At 44.1% G+C, this 17,168-nt stretch overlaps 1 protein-coding gene across 2 annotated transcripts in view; it reads right to left on the bottom strand.

The window, feature by feature from the left end:
- Nucleotides 1-2,713: 2,713 nt before the first annotated feature.
- Nucleotides 2,714-17,168, bottom strand: part of Sec24d (SEC24 homolog D, COPII component) — a 106,778-nt gene continuing 92,323 nt past the window's right edge. The window contains 4 exon segments of one of the 2 annotated variants that reach the window (NM_001309453.1): nt 2,714-3,531; nt 10,188-10,277; nt 13,010-13,201; nt 14,039-14,218. In NM_001309453.1, the coding sequence (NP_001296382.1) occupies nt 3,391-3,531; nt 10,188-10,277; nt 13,010-13,201; nt 14,039-14,218 (603 nt within the window). In that variant the 3' untranslated portion in view covers nt 2,714-3,390. 2 annotated transcript variants of the gene reach the window in all.

Below are 17,168 nucleotides of genomic sequence, written 5' to 3'. Positions count from 1 at the left end.
CCTCGGGCCTGATGTAAAGCACATTAGGGCATTCCTAGGTCTACGTAGGTGACCTCTCTAGGGACATTCCATTACCGCTGTGTGGAAGCTGGAAACTGAAGTCTGAAACTTGCTGAAGAAGTAGCTAAGAAAGTCTGGAAACTGTTACATTGTCCTTACCTCAGGCCAGGTGGGTGTCTGAGGGCAGGACAGCTTCTGACTAGCTGCCTGAAGCCTGGGTGTTTTTTTTTTTTTTTTTTTTCCTAGTAACTGACTTGCCTGGACTTGCCTAGTTCTTAGGCTTAGTCTCCTAAACTGCCAATTTGAAGCTTGTCATGGAGTCAGCTTAGCCTTCTTAAAAGTATGTTGTGAATTGGTTCACTTTGGGGGGTAAACACACCAATAAGACAAGATGTAGATTATGAAGTTGCCCACCATTGATGTGATATAACTGTTAGCCACCCACTTCTCTGTGGGAGAGTGTAGAGGTGCAGGCCTGCTTCTCTCATGAGACACCTGTCAGAGACTCCTGCACATGAACAAGCATTGACAGGTAAGAGCACAGAAGAGGGACGGAATCATTATCAAGTTCTTTATGTATTTTTATCTCTTTTGAAAGCAGAGAACGAAAGGTTGTAAGATGTTTCAATATATCCAGTTGTTTATATTGTTAAATATTAAGCCAATTGCTTAAATGGCTTGGGACACTGACTGTCATTTAATAAGTTTATGCATTTCAAGACAGTTTCTGGATTATCTTTAGTAGCCCAAGGTCTGAAGATGTAGCTCAGTAGACAAGTATTAACTTGTCTGTCATTCATGAAGCCTTGGATTTGATCCCTAATACTATACAACTGTAGTCATAATTCTGTTGCAAAAATCAGAACAATGTAGAGAGTAATTTAAGTGTGTCAGCCAGCTCACTCCCTGAATCTTAAGTTTCAGTTCCATCCTGATACAAGGGTCAGGACAGCACCTGAAGGGTAAGGGACTGTTCCCAGTTTAGCTGCTTCATTGAGCTCTTTCCAGATTGAAAGCTTGGTGCTCCATTCGATAACCGCCTATATCTATTCCCCCTGAGTGCATTATCTAGGTGTCTAAGCTCTCAGTAGGAAGTCTTAGCCTCTTGCTTTATGAACTCAATAGTATGCTTTCTCAACTTAAGGGCTCAATAAATAGTTCCTTAGTCCCGTTTTGATTAATAATTGAAGTAACTCTTGGGATATTTTTATACATTTAACTAGACTTCTATTTTATGTGTATAAATGTTTTACCTGCACAAGCACATAAATATCTAGTGCCCGTGGAGAATCTTCTGAAACTGGAGTTAAGGATGGTTGTAAGCCATCATGTGGGTGCTGGGAACTGAGCCCTCTCCAAGAGCAGCCAGAGCTCTTAACCTCTAAGCCATCTCTCCAACCCCTCAGAATATTCTTAATAACCTTTTTAAGATCTCTTATATACCCCACTGGTGATTTTTCTATCTTGAGAGAACATCATCTGTGACAAGGGACCAAGTAGTTTTCACTTAATTATCATCTTCCAGAGGCCTTAGCAGAGCCAACTTGGTTTGCTCTTTTTCTAAATTACTAAAAAAATAAATAAATAAATAAATAACAAATAAAAAAAATAGTGGTTTAACTAATTCTCTATTTAGTTAATGCTAGCCTAAATGGGAAAGGTAGTCTGCATTAGGAATACAGGGACAGTAGAATGTCAGAGAGAGGATGATAGGGGATGGTAAAGGAGCAGGGAACTGACCTACAGAAACCACTCTAACTCACCCCAGTGTCACAGCTGTGGTAGAAGCACATGTTGGCTCCAGGTCCTGTGCCTAGTCACCCTGCTGGGCTGCAGCATGGTTCCTCCATCCCTTTGCTTCTCCTGCCGAGGCCACATTTGCTTTCATCCCACTTCTCTGAATGGCAAACTCCCTTACATTTCCTCACCTGCCTCTGTTACGTTTCTTTTTTGGATACCAACATCCCACTAGTTGGCCAGCTCAGGTGCATTTCACTAGGTCAGCATGGGAATCTGCTAGTCTCAGTTTCCTGGCATCCACCAAGCTACACATGCTGTGCTCACAGATGAAGTACTGAGGTGCAAGGCATCTTCAAATGTAAAGGAAGCTAACAAGAGGAAGTCTGCTGCTAGGAACAAGCGTAGAAATGGCCATAAGCCTGAAGTTCTGGGGAGCTGTTATATACGCCACCGTACTGCAGCAATTATCATGTCTGTGATCAAGTTGAGGAAGACACGTGGAAGAGTTGGCATTTCAAAGCCATTCTCTCATATATATATATATATATATATATATATATATATATATATATATATATATACACACACACACACACACACACACACACACATACACATTAATAATGGTTCCATGTAATCAGTTTCTATTTTTCTTACAAGGACATATTCAACAATTTTTAAGAGAACCAATTATTTATTACTATGTGCACTGAAGCAAACAACACAAGAAGCCAAGAGCAGAGTCCCCCAGGCACAAGCACTCAGCTGAAGGTGTGTACTCAAGAGCTTGTAAATACCTTTCTCAAGGGGTGTTTCTGATGGTCTGATACCACTAAACCCTTTACAAAGATAACGTTTTTTGGTTTTTTTTATCCAGATTCGTTCTCAGCCATATGGTGGGAGTTTTTGCCATGTACTCTTAATGCTATCCTTATTTCTGTTTAAGTTTTCCAAAGACACAAAATACAGTAAGTAAGCCAGAGTACATGAAGTAATTTATTGATATTGGTTAAGATCCATTATATACAGGTAGAAACCATCAAAATTGTACAAAGAACCATTAAGAATATAGATACCATTTTATAGACAAAACAACTGGAAAATATTTTAAACAGACAATATATAATTATGAAAAAAGGAGAACACAAATTGTTCTACCAGACAGATTTCAGGCTTTTTTAAAAGTCTGCTGTTGCAGAACTTAAGTTGAAAAAAAAATCTGTTTAATGTAGTCACGGGGTTTTAAAAACATTAGGTGTAAGATAAAAATGAAGGCTTTTCCTCTCACAGTAAAAGAGAAAGGAGCCAAGATAATTTTACCATGAATCTATACAGTTTGAAAAATAATTTATATATCAAGCACAAAGAAAATTGAGGCTGCAAATGGTTCTGTAAACTATGTATTTATGAAATGCAAATTGTGTCAGCTTTAGAAATTAGAAGTTGGACAGCAAATAGTGTTCCCTTTACAGTACACTACCCCTCCACGGGCTACCACTGAGCACCAAAGCTGACGGTCTGGGTGCTGTCCAGGCAAGCTATCCTGAAAGTAATCGAGAAATTAAAACTAGCCTACTATCATCAGAAAATTAGGCACCAAGTCGGAGACTGTCTCCTCAGGGATGCAGCCTCAGTGGGAGAACGGAGTACTCAGTTAAGCAGCTGACAGATCTCCTTGTGCACACAGCAGAGGAAATCCACATAAGATGATCCTCCGTAGAGCCCTTTGTCTTCCACCAGGAACTGTCGGAAAACCATCTCCCGCTGCTCTCGCTGCTTCACTATGATGAGCTAGGAAAACCGACAGCAGCTGGTTAGAAACACACCATGGATCAGGTCCAGCAATCTCTTTTGCTTCAGTCCCACCAAACACGGTAGGAGTGTGAGGCCTGGATGATGTGTGCATGCCTGTTTCTGTGGGCTTTTAAAAGGGGTGTGTGTGTGTGTGTGTGTGTGTGTGTGTGTGTGTGTGTGTGTGTGTGTGTGTGTGTGTCTCTGAAGCCAGAGTGGTGCTAGGAACAGAATTCAGTCCTCTGAAAGAGCAGTGGGTGTGTGTGTGTGTGTGTGTGTGTGTGTGTGTGTCTGAAGCCAGAGTGGTGCTAGGAACAGAATTCAGTCCTCTGAAAGAGCAGTGTGTGCCATCTCTCCAGCTCAGTGCCTGTCATTTAATAGAGGAGAGAGACACTAAAATGTAAACCTCAAAGACAATTTTAAGTGGAAAATTAATGTGAGATTTATCATAAGAATGCTATGGGGAAAAAAGCTTCACGCCTACGTCTAAGGACAGGGTAGGTCAGAGAATATTCCAGGCTGGTACAGTGTGCTGTACGGCAGAGAGAGAGACAGCTAGCATGTAACTTATTACAGACATTTAAAAGGGTGGTAAGGGATTAGACACAATTACCATAATAATGAGTTTGGGCCCTTCGCAAGACATGGGAACCAACACGGAGTGGCCTCAAGTCTAGGTGGATGGTGACCAGGATATGAATAGGGATAGACACAAAACAGAGTGAATATGAGGAAGAGACTAAAACAGAACCACCGCTGCTCATGGCAACAGAGTGCACTGCCCTCTGTGCAGCCACAGCCCCGCACACTGCTGTGTGCTTAAAGCTCTCACTGGCATGTGCTGTAAATGCAGGGAACAGTGAATCTGTAAACTGTAACATGAAAATGTAGAAACTCTCCATATACTTTATACTGAGTCCCTGTGGAAATGCTAACACCTATATAAGGAAGAGGAGCCAGGCCCCTGCCACTTCCTTCATTGGTGAGACCAGAAGGAGTGCCCACACAAGAGCCTACAGTCAGCTCCCACATTGTCTGTATAGTAGGAGAGATGTGCGGCATGACCAGGAGGCCATGGGTCACAAAGCTTCAACTTCAGGTTGATAACAAATATATATATATGTATGTATGTATGTATATATATTTAAAAAGAGAAACTGGAAAATGACTAAGTCAAGAACTTGTGCAAAAGAATTTCCAGAGAAGACTGGGGCTATATTTCAGAAATAACACTGCCATGTGTGAGATGCTGGATTCTGGGAGGAGATATCTAAATTTGATGCACTTTTGAAGCCACGGGCCGTGAAATCTTGGGTTAGTTACTTATCCTCTGCATGCCTAGAGTTCCTCACTCTGAAGAGAGTGTGATTTATCTCCTAGCACTGTTGTAATGATTAAATGGATTAAACTGTGTACAATGCCTTAGATGCCCACAAAGTAATTCCTGTCACAAATGTTAGCAATTATTTTCATTATTTGTCTAATGCCAATAAAAACCTACATGTGCCAAACATGCATGGCTTACAGAAATCTAATAAATATGTGTACATTTTGTAGATACTGTGTAACATTGACATTACCCAGATGTTGTTCCCGTGGTCCACAGATAACCTGCACCCTGTTCACCCAGACAAGAGGAAAATTGTATACCCTGAGAAGCATTCTAGACCTGTGTCCAGTGATCCTTGCCTTCTGCAGGCCTGATGTTAGCCAATGAACAGGATCCCTGTTTCCTTGGAAATCCCATGTTTTTTTCAGGATGTACAATGGCCAGAGCGGCCTTTCTTACATGACAAGTTCTTACATGTTCAACTGAAACAAGACAGCTTCAGGTTGCAATCTTAAAGCACCTTTGGAGAGATTTCCTTTCAGGGATGTTTTAGTTTGCTACTCTGTTGCTGTGATAAAATGCTGCCCAAAACCCACTTGGGAAGAAAAGGGTTTATTATAGTCTATAGGTTAGAGTGCATTATGGAAGGAAGCCAAGGCAGGAGCCTAGGGGCAGGAACTAAAGCAGAGACCATGGGGGAAAGTGGCTTACTGGCTTGCTCAGCTACCTTTCTTATATAACTCAGGCTACCTGCCCAGAGATGGCACTGCCTAACAGTGGACTGGACTTCCTAAATCAATTAGCAATCACAAGAATGCCCTATACACATGCCCATAAGCCAGTCCCACAGAGGCAATTCCTTAGGTGAGGTCTACTCTCCCCATGAGTACAATAACAACTGGAGTGACTAGGCTGAGGGATTATTTTGTCTGTCTACAGGGATAGAATGTGCCCATGCATGGCTTAGAGAAATGAAGTTCTTCTCTCCCAGTCGACTATGGCTGCCAAATTGTCTTTTGGTAGTTTCTATGGAAGTAGGGATGGGGGTGGGGATGGTGAGTCATTGCATTATTGTATTATTATGAAAACATCTCTTATATTCTAAGAGAATAGAACTTTTGCTGAACCTCCCAGCCAGGTAGTAATGCACCTTGAGATCACTTAAGACTGCTATTCTGGTGTGCAATCAACCTGTTGTTCAAATTGCTGTTAAGAGAACAGTGTTAATGGCCAACTTTGCCTGGGGTGTCCCATGTAACCAACTTTTACAAATTAAGGTGATACCGAGCTGTACTTTTCATGTCCCTCATCTACAAGTAATACATGTGTGTTTTATTTTATAAAGTAATTTTCTGAGGATCTCAAACAGGCTTTCACGATAGCCATCGTGAATGTTGAACGCAACATATGAATATGGAGTCAAGACTTAAATGCTCGTAAAACTCTATTGAAGATGCCCTCATTCCTTCCCCATGTGACACTTTCTGTGCTGTCAATAGAGAAAGAGGAAAGGTCTTTATTAGACAGGTACATACACAGAGTCAGGGACAGACAGAGTCCCAAGATCGCCTTCGGGCAGGCGGAGTCAGACTCACGGCAGGCAGACTGGAGAGAATGGAAGACTTGGAAGAATTGATATCTTGGCTCATTAAGTGACACTAAGTGCTTAATTTTTTTCCTTACTGCATTCCAATCAACCACATTTTGGTGTCCTAAGTGAGGCATGTTTACTAAATTAAATCTATTCAGCAAAAGAGACAGAAGTTAGCGCAGGCTTTCTCTGGAAGCCTGGTAGATAAAGTGATGTCTGGCTTGATCTAGTTGCTCCAGAATGAAAGAAAAGGGAATCCCAGAGAAGCAGCTGCCTTAAGAAAGAAGAGTTATTGGTTGTGACGAGGTGCAAGTGGGGAAGAAGTGGGGGCAGGTATTAGGAAGGGGCATAACTAAACACAGGGACACAGAGCCAGGAGGGCGGAGAATTAAAGGGAAGCATTTTCTGGGAACACATTATGATAGAAATAGTCACAGCTGGGACTCTAGAACTGGAACTGCTGGGTCCCTGCTGTGGCCCTGGCCTTGTGTCTGCCATGAGGCAGCTGTGGGATGCTGACTAAATTAGCTGGCTCCTTCGAGCCCATTTTCACCAATCTGCAAAATGGGGAGGGGCATGGAAATGAAAGGATCAAGTGGAACGGGTACACTGCCATTCCTTTCGGCTGTGACCTCTGTAGGTTTCTCCGTCTGTTTATGGAGATATCGCGCTGGCAAAGTGTACTGGCTACTTTTAAGAGAGCAAGCTGAGCAAGCCAGGGGAGCAAGCCAGTAAGAAACATCTCTCCACGGCCTCTGCATCAGCTCCTGTTTCTTGACCTGTTTGTTTTTGAGTCCCAGTCCTAACTTCCTTTGGTGATGAACAGCAATGTGGAAGTGTAAGCTAAATAAACCCCTTTCTCCCCAACTTGCTTCTTGGTCGTGATGCTTGTGCAGGAACAGAAACCCTGACTAACACAAATTGGTACCAGCACAGTGGGGTATTCCTGTGACCTGACCATGTTTGGGGAGGGCTGTGGAAGGACTTTGGAACTTGAGCTAGAAGAGCTATTGGGATGTTAAAAGCTTCTGTAGAAGCTTGGAAGATAATGTTGAGAACAGTGCAGAAGATGGAGGCCTGGCTTATAAAGTTTCAGAGGGAAGGTTAAAGACTCTTGTCAGGGCCATGTTGTTTTGTTTGTGAAGAGTCTGTGGTTTTGGTTAGCTGGGGCTGAAGAACTGGCTGTGATTAACAAGATACCAGAACTACCAAAGCAGACCTTTGAGTTACTGGGACAGTTGATGCTGGTCAACTGGAGCTAAGAAATTAGCGGTGATTGAGACCAGCATCATTAATATGAAATCTTCTGGCAAGTGTTTTGAGAGCACAGAGAGGCTGTGGTCCAGAGATGCCAAGGTTGTACCTCATGCTGTGGCTGGATTTGGCAATGTGTAAGAGTCACCCAGGTGGTACTGGCTTTGAAGGCATGAAGGGGTCATGAAGAGCAGCTGAGGCTGGGCACTGTGAGAGGCCATGGAAGGCCATTGGTGAAGGTGCAATTGATGGCCCCGGACTGGAGGGGTCATGCAAAGGAGTTGAGGCCTGGCACCATGAAGAGAGCCTGTAAGGGGCTATTGGTGAAGCCTAGTTGCAGTGGAAGACGGCAGCGTTTTGGAGATGCCAGTACCATGAGATGACCAACAAGAGCAGCAGCAGCAGCGGAGAACAGGCATCTGGAGCCTAGAAGACAAGGTGGGTGCTACAAAGGGCAGAGCTGGAGAAGTGACCCAAGCCCTTGGAGGAGCCGAAAAGATCGTGAGTGGATCCCAGACATTGGACAGTTAGTTTGATTTCTCTTTTGATTATGACTGTGCCCTGATAATTTTTCCCTCTTGAAGTAGGAAGTATTTTAGTGGAGTCCACAGTTAAGAGACTTTGAATTTAAAAAGACTGAATTTTAAAAGATATTGAATATTTTAAATGGATTGAACCTTTAATATGTAAAGACAGTGTGACTCGAAGTTATTTAGATCTTGGGGATGAATAATAAAGTAAAGGTTGAGGCTTAATAGTGATGCGTTTGTGTATCAAGTTGACACAAGGTGGAGTTATCACAGAAAAGGAGCCTCAGTTGTGGAAATGCCTTCATGAGACCCAGCTGTAAGGCGTTTTCTCAACTAGTGGTCGAGGCGGGAGGATGCAGCCCATTGTGGGTGGTGCTGTCCCTGGGCTGGTGGTCCTGGATTCTATAAGAGCACACTGAGCAAGCCAGGGAAAGCAAGCCAGCAAGGAACATCCCTCCATGTCCTCTGCATCAGCTCCTGCTTCCTGCCCTGTGTGAGTTCCAGTCCTGACTTCCTTTGGTGATGAACAGCAATGTGAAAGTGTAAGCTGAATAAACCCTTTCCTCCCCAACCTGCTTCTTGGTCATGATGTTTGTGCAGGAATAGGAACCCTGACTAAGACAGAAAGTCAGAGAAATCTAAAAGTAACAGTCAAAGCATTTCCCCGTAGTAAATCTGATAACTCCTCCAGCTGCCTCTGTTCCAGTCACACATCAGAAGTAAAGTTTACCCCTAGCTATTTATTTTACAACCAATGTTGAAATGACCTTAACTCAAGGGTTATTAGAGTAAGAGAGGAAAAGCAGAGGAGAGAAAAGCCTCGTTTTCCTTGGCAGGAGTGGCCATAGGCACAGGATAACCTTCATGGCCGACTCAACTCTTCCTAGCCCATGGACATGAGTAGGGGTGCAGCCACCACCGCTGCGATGAAGGAGGTCACCATCACTGTGAATTATCGATGCAAGGCTGTCAATCTGTGCTTCTTGAGAGTTTAAGGTTCATTCCACTCATCTGCCAATGCTGGAGAGGACTGTGTGGAGGACTTGAGCTGCTCTTCAACCCCAGACTCTGCCTTTGCACTGAGCCCATACTGGATACAAACAGTTCTCTAATGTCAACTGTAGCTGTCTTCAGACACATCAGAAGAGGGCATCAGATCTCATTACAGATGGTTGTGAGCCACCATGTGGTTGCTGGGATTTGAACTCAGGACCTCTAGAAGAGCAGTCAATGCTCTTAACCACTGAACCATCTCTCCAGCCCCACCCAGATGCCTAGAGACTGTGAAACTGTTATATTTCTATTACCTTGGCCCTACCTAGAGCTGATATCTGTCTGCAGGAGTTACTTCTATGGTGAAGATTGATTGAGATTAGCATCTGGTTTGCATTTCAAGAGAAAACTGGCCTCACGGTAGCCTGGGTCATTTGCAGGCATGCAGCTAAAGTATCCTATACACAGACTGTACCCATCTGAAAGCTCCAAATCCAGGAGACCCAGCACATAGCTTCTGAAGGAGATGGGTACAAGGAGCTTGGACTTTGCAACCAAGTCTCACTTTGGATTCAGAACATTATTCAAACAAAATAAAACAATGGCTTAGGGTAACCATAATTACAAACTCAGATAGAAAATGAAACACTGTGGAAATGTTCTGAAAGGTATTTCTATGATTACATATCATAAGGCACCCGAAGGAAAGTTCTTCTTGGGTGATGATGGCAGCGGTTGTTCTGCACTACAAGGAAGGAAGGTCATCAGATCACTAAGTTGGGATCTAGTAAGAAAACGCCTGGTCATAGCTGTTGGTTTTTACGCTTGGGCTTAAGAAGGATTAGACATATTCAGATGGACGTTTTCTATCAAAGATCATGAGACATAACTATGAACATGCATTTAAAAGGTTTCTGGAGAAATAACGCTTGAAGGAAGAGGGGGAATTTCATTTTACCTTCATTGAGTATGGCTTCTTCTGCTGGATATTATTCATAATCATCCTGAGTTGTTGAGAGTGCGGACTTCCCACCTCAGGCAGCGATGTCTAAATGGAAGAGCACCACGATTTCAGTACAACGTCAGACACTTAGAAGAGAAGCAGCAACACGAGAGAGAGCACCAGAATGTCAGATGTACCCCTCATGAGCCGCATAGACTATTTCTTGGCTCAGTTAATCTACGTGAAAACTGAGAATGTGGACAGCTAAACTATCAACAACTCATTTTATTAGCATACATTTCCAGTGAACCAGTTATCTTTCAGAAATACAGGTCATGGCTGCAGTGTGTTCTAGGAAGAGGGTATCTTTAGACCCTCTCTCAGGAAGGTGATTAGGCTCTTTCGGGGCCATATTGGGAGAGGAAAGAATGTGTCTTTCCCTTCTTTACCAAATCCTACAGCATTCCAACATTGAAGTGAGCATGAGGGCTCCTTCTTCGAGGAGATTCTGCCTTTGTCATCTGATGACATCTGTTTAGCTTGTAAAACAGCACAGCTGCATTTGGAGGTCTTCAGGTAAGGCAGGGGTAGGACGCTAATGCTGCCTTCTCAGTGAGACAATACCAAGATGCCGTCAACACTGCCTGTGAGTTGGCCACCAGGAATCGAGGAAGCACGCCGTCCAGTAAAGCGTCACAGAAAAATTACAGCCTATATAGTTCATAATTCTGAGGAGGGCCGAATGTTTATCACTAATGCTCACACTCACCCCTTGTGTATCTCTTACGGCATCACGGTTAACATTTTATTCAAGAAATACTCTTAAGCATCTGACCCAAGTCTCACCCGTATCCCAGGGTGCCGAGTGAGTGTAAACGTACAGTAAGCCTATTAGGTCCGCTGTGTTTCACTTTCTGAGACTAGTGAGGCGGTGTGTTAGTATAAGCCCAGCCCTAGGATGCTTGCCCGTGGCCGAGAGACCCACAGCCTCGTGTGCAATGAGGCTTGCAAGGAAGTCTGTGCCAATGTTCGTAAGCTCTGCTGTTAGTGAGGAGTGGAAAACAGATTTGTGTATTCACTTCTTCATCAACACACAACTTCTTTTGTCATGACTAACAGAAGAGAAGGCTTAGGGTTTAGAGTGGGTTTGAGGGCACAATCTGTTCTCTCTGGTTTTTATTTCGTGCCTCATTAATCTTAGTATGTAGCAAAATACCCGTGAAAGGATTCTGAATGTTCTCAAACAGGCAGCTCATCAGCAAGGATGAAGAAACCAGGGTTGAAAACTAAATGCAGGCTCTACCTCTGACCTCACCACCCACGAGAACCTGCCTCCGGCCTTACCAGTCCATCGGGAACAGACGGCTGCAGCAGCTACCTCACTGACGTGTCCGGAAAGTAAAGCAGAATGGTGGGCTAAGGTGCGTGAAGAGAACAACCACTGGTGAACATAGGGTGTGCGTGTGTGCGAGTGTGTGTATGAAAGTGTGAGTGTGTATGAAAGTGTGTGTGTGTGAGAGAGATAGCGTGTGTGTGTGTGCATGAGAGAGATAGTGTGTGTGTGCGAGTGTGTGTGTGTGTATGAGAGATAGAGAGCGTGTGTGTGTGTGCGAGTGTGTGTGTGTGTATGAGAGAGATAGAGAGCGTGTGTGTGTGTGCGTGCGAGTGTGTGTGTGTATGAGAGAGATAGCGTGTGTGTGTATGAGAGAGATAGAGAGCGTGTGTGTGTGTGTGCGAGTGTGTGTGTATGAGAGAGATAGAGCGTGTGTGTGTATGAAAGTGAGTGTGTATGAAAGTGTGTGTGTGAGAGAGAGATAGAGAGCGTGTGTGTGTGTGCGAGTGTGTGTATGAAAGTGTGAGTGTGTATGAAAGTGTGTGTGTGAGAGAGAGATAGAGCTTGTGTGTGTGTATGAGAGAGATAGAGAGCGTGTGTGTGTGCGTGTGTGCGAGTGTGTATGAAAGTGTGTGTGTGAGAGAGAGATAGAGCATGTGTGTGTGTGCGCGAGTGTGTGTGTATGAGAGAGATAGCGTGTGTGTGCGAGTGTGTGTGTATGAGAGAGATAGAGAGCGTGTGTGTGTGTGTGCGAGTGTGTGTGTATGAGAGAGATAGAGAGCGTGTGTGTGTGCGAGTGTGTGTGTGTATGGGAGAGATAGAGAACGTGTGTGTGTGTGTGTGAGTGTGTGTGTATGGGAGAGATAGAGAGCGTGTGTGTGTGTGTGCGAGTGTGTGTGTGTATGGGAGAGATAGAGAGCGTGTGTGTGTGTGCGAGTGTGTGTGTGTATGGGAGAGATAGAGAGCGTGTGTGTGTGTGCGAGTGTGTGTGTGTATGAGAGAGATAGCGTGTGTGTGTGTGCGAGTGTGTGTGTATGAGAGAGATAGAGAGCGTGTGTGTGTGTGTGAGTGTGTGTGTATGAGAGAGATAGAGAGCGTGTGTGTGTGTGTGTGTGCGAGGTGTGTGTGTATGAGAGAGATAGAGAGCGTGTGTGTGTGTGTGCGCGAGTGTGTGTATGAGAGAGATATAGAGTGTGTGTGTGTGTGTGTGTGTGTGTGTGTGTGTGTGTGTGTGTGTCCAGTCCTCTGCAAGGATAGCAGACATTCTTCACTACCAAGCCATCTCTCCAACCCGCTGTATTATTAATTTCCAGCGAAGCCATGTTTGGGTTAACACCTCAGTGAATAAATTATTTTACACTTTCTAATCTTTATTCATCGAGATAGAATTCTCATATTGAGCTATACAAACACACACTGTTTTTCTTCTTTGTATCATAAAATTGCTCATAAAATTTAAGAATTTATATCTGTGGTTTATCACGAAAAAGTGAAAAGCACTTGCCATATCTGTGTTGATATGTGCAAACGATGGCACATTGAATATTCCCTGAATCAGCTCCGCTGGGCTCCCCACTCCAAACCACAAGAACATGTTCAGACCATCAGCCAGCAGGAATATTCCTTCTTCGGAGAGTCGGGACTCGGAGCAGCGGACAGCCGGCGGCAGTGCTGCGCTCTTCACATCCAACGTGTGCTGTTCGGGCAAAGTCAAGAGGCTTAAGAACTCGTTCTCTCTTCCTCTCTCCTCTCATTTCCTTTCTCTTCCCCCCTTCCCTCCTTTAGGTACATAGTTAATTAAAACCTACAAGAATTTCTGCCTTGTGCAGCTAATGGTCTTTTTGAGGAAGAAAGACTTGGTACATAAAATAACACAGGAATACCAATAGGTACGTTAAGAGCTGTGTGGGAAGTGAATGGTAACTAGGGTAAGTGTTGGTGTGTGGGTGGGGCTAGGAAGGCTGCTGGCAAAGGTAATTTTGAGTCAAGCCACCTGAGGATGTGAGAAAAGGTGAGGAGCTGAGGCTGGGGAAATAGGAAGAACATTCCAGACACACAGAAACAGGTATGCACAGGTCCTGACCTGAACAGAGTGATGACTAGCAAAGAGACCTGCATGGCTGTCACGATATAGGAGGACAGAACTCAGAAAGGGGTAGAAAAGGTTAAGCCTGAGCCAGTGATGCCCTGGACCGGCCTGAGGAGAGCAGGGCTGAGATTCCCCAAGCATATGTAGAAGTGATTTTCTAAGATGTGGAATTCGATTGAAGTTTTCTGGCACCAACTTGTTCATAGACTTCTAAAGGGGCCTGCTTGATGATTATTACCAACTTGAGGCTAGCGCGGAGAGAAAAGCAATCTGAAGAAGCCAGTGAAACAGGACTCCTTACATCCTTCCCAGCCATGCGGAGCACATGACCGTGCTCGAGAGCTTCTGCTATAGGCCCAGGCTACACGTTTCTGACGCTGAATTTCTTAGGAACAGCGCCCAGCACGTGCTTCCCTCCCAAACATCTCCGGGGACCACGCTTACTATTGGCAGGAACAGTGGATAGAAGAAGAGCTGGGAGTCAGCCACGCCCATGGTCATCACCAGCTGCCGTTGGTACGCCCGCTCGTCAGGGGAGATCTCGGGTCTACTGAGCAGCACACAGTTTTTCAACAGACTGTTCATGTACACGGGCAGAACTTTCATGGAATCTGGCAGTATAAGCTGAAAGAGAAGACATTTGCTTCATGATCCTCTCTTCTTTTTAGTTTTCTCTTTGTACGTGTGTGTGTGTGTGTGTGTGAGTTTGTGTATGTGTGTGTATGTGAGTGTATGTGTATGTGTGTGAGTGTGTGAGTGTGAGTGTGTGTGTGAGTGTGTGTATGTGTGTGTGTGTATGTGTGTGTGTGTATGTGTGCGCGCGCACATATCCCCTCAGGACTCTGACAGGATCTTACACCCCATACCCCTTCATATCAGAAGTCTCTTCTCATGGTCTGCTGAGTAAGGAGTGAAAAGGACAAAGTGTTTAGCTGATTCAGGCAAGCCCATTCCAGAATGCTTCACCTCAACATCTGATCTCATTTCAAGGCACCCCAGTCAGTAAACAGAAGATGCAGGAACTGAACATGGTCAAGTTTCAGAGCCAGCAGCCCCAGTGCTATTTCTAAGCAATTTATAACATGGTATGAAGAATAAATCCTCCTGGCTTCACCAGTAGAAGTGCACACATACCCTCTCAATGTTTTGGAACTTTCCTCACTGCCTCAAGTTAACCAGGAATATTAAGGTTGTTTATATACTCACTGTTTTAAATTCCACAGAGGAGTGAGCTTGGCATTTATGAGGACAGCTCTAAAGAGGCTGATTAGAGGAGGCTGGGTTATGGGGGCCAAGGGAAAAAATGAGAAATAGGGGGGAAAAGCTAATAGAAGGAAAGTCGTTAAAGAGTGGAAAAAAGCAAGAAGAAAGTCTTACTAATATATTTGGGGTTAGAAGGAAAATATGTCACAGATTACTATAAAATCTCCCCTCAGCTTCCCTGGCTCCTCCATAATGAAATTACCCTGGAGAGAAAGGTACTGGTTAGGGGTGAGCAAAAATTCACGGAACCCTGGTTTGGAGTTTGGAAAATGTCTTGCATTTTCTAAGGACAAAGTGGTCACAAACAAAAACATTGGCAATCCTGTAGTTAAAGTCTTTCTTTTTGGGGCTGGAGAGATGGCTCAGAGGTTAAGAGCACTGACTGCTCTTCCAGAGGTCCTGAGTTCAATTCCCAGCAATCACATGGTGGCTCACAACCACCTATAATCAGGTCTGGCGCCTTCTTCTGGCCTGTAGTTGTATACATGCAGGCAGAAAGCTGTATGATGTATACATAATAAATAAATAAATTTAAAAAAAGAAAAAAAAAGTCTTTCTTTTTTTTAAGGGAACTTCGTAGGCATTTTAAATAAAACATTTACTTAATTTCAGGTGTGCAAATGTTTTGCTCCAGTTCATGTCTGTGCAGTTCATGAATCCTAGTATTCTCAGAGGTCAGGAGAGGGCGCTGGATCCCCTGGGCCTGGAGTCACAGATGGTTGCTGCTGGAGGCCAAACTTGTTCCTCTACAAGAGTACCAAGTGTTCTTAACCTCTAAGCCATGTCTTCAGGCCGTTTGCCTTTTGAGAGGGAGTTTACTCCCAAATAATACAAGTGGCTTCTTAGATTTTATGAAGGTAACTAACCTACTCACTCATATAAACCAGAACATCTACTGGAACATTCTTTTGACTCTTCTCATGGCTGAGCATGAGTCAGAGTGGTGCCTCCTTAAATTTCATATCCAAGTGGCTTCTCGTGCCTTGGGCAGTCCACTTGTGTCTGTTACACAACCAAAGTATGTGTGTTGATGATCTGGTGTGGTGTTGGGGTCTGGATATGGAAGGTGTTCTAAAGATGCATTGAAGGCTTGGTCCTCCTCAGTGTACCAGTATCTGGAGGTGGGTGTGGAGGTGACTGGATGTTAGTGCCCTAGCTTTGTTGGTGGTGGAAGGGTGCAATGAAAGACCCAAATGGAAAAGGGAAAAAAAAATCTCATTTTCCAAGAGCAGGAATCCTCTCTACTGACTGACCCTGAGTAAAACAAGTGTCACAATGGTTTGCTCTATGTTCAAGCCATAAACACCAATGCTCTGGTGTGGATACAAGTCTTCTAGCTTTCAAACCAGAATGAGATGGTAAGTTTTACTTTCCCCCTTAAATAAGCAAGATTGTTTTTTTTTCCAGTTGAGGTCTTTAAAGGCAAACCATTTTAATATTATCAAGTAACTTAGAGAGAAGACACTAGCTGTACCTGCTCTATGTTAACTGCTCCTGCTGAAAGGGGAGATACTCCAGAGGGAGAAGAGTTATCATCCAGAAATCCAAGACCAGTAGTACAGATGGGTGCAAAGTGTGCCTGACTGCACTCCATCCAGACGGAGTCCATAAGCACCTGACAGGATCACGTAACTCCAACAAGCACACTTGCTAACTATGTCTGCCTGCCTGCTTGCCTGCCTTTTCTTCCTTCTTCCCTTCCTTCCTCTTTTTTTTTTTTTTGAGACAGTCTCACAGAGCTGAGGTAGGCCCCAATAACCTGGACCCCTGATCCTGTTCCTACCCCAGGAGTATGCCACTGTGCCTGAGTTATGCAATAGTATTGAAACGTGAGTTTACCAACGTGAGACGATCCTGATTGATCAAGAGAAATGACCAGCCATATAGATTCAGCACTTGGTTACCTAACTGTCAACACAGAAGTTAAAAGAATGGGTGACGAATCACTTCGGGTAGCCCGGGGGGCAACATTTGCCTTGCTTGCTTTCTTCAGCTGGGAAAGTCAGATGTAGAATGTGTCTGCATTCTCTTCCTGCTAACACCATCCTCGAAGGTGGAGTAACCACACTAACAAAGACTAGATTAGAAAAAAGTGTCCGCTAGTTGCTCTCAGAGTTCTTTTTTAAGCAAAATTAGTTAGATAGTCAGGATACAACCATGCACATCTAACTTTACTGTCACGGGAGAATGGGATTAGAGGACATAGGCTAAGCAAATGGCTGGAGGCTTACCTACACGTTCAAATCACTTAGACGATGGCCAGAGACAAGTGTTTCAAAGTGATTCTGTTAATAATGTGTAAGCTGAGGCA

This window comes from Rattus norvegicus, chromosome 2, assembly GCF_021556685.1.
Source record: "Rattus norvegicus strain SHRSP/BbbUtx chromosome 2, alternate assembly SHRSP_T2T, whole genome shotgun sequence".
Taxonomy (NCBI): Eukaryota; Metazoa; Chordata; class Mammalia; order Rodentia; family Muridae; genus Rattus; species Rattus norvegicus.
Note: the sequence above shows the minus strand (reverse complement) of the source record. Positions and strands in the feature narration are given on the sequence as shown.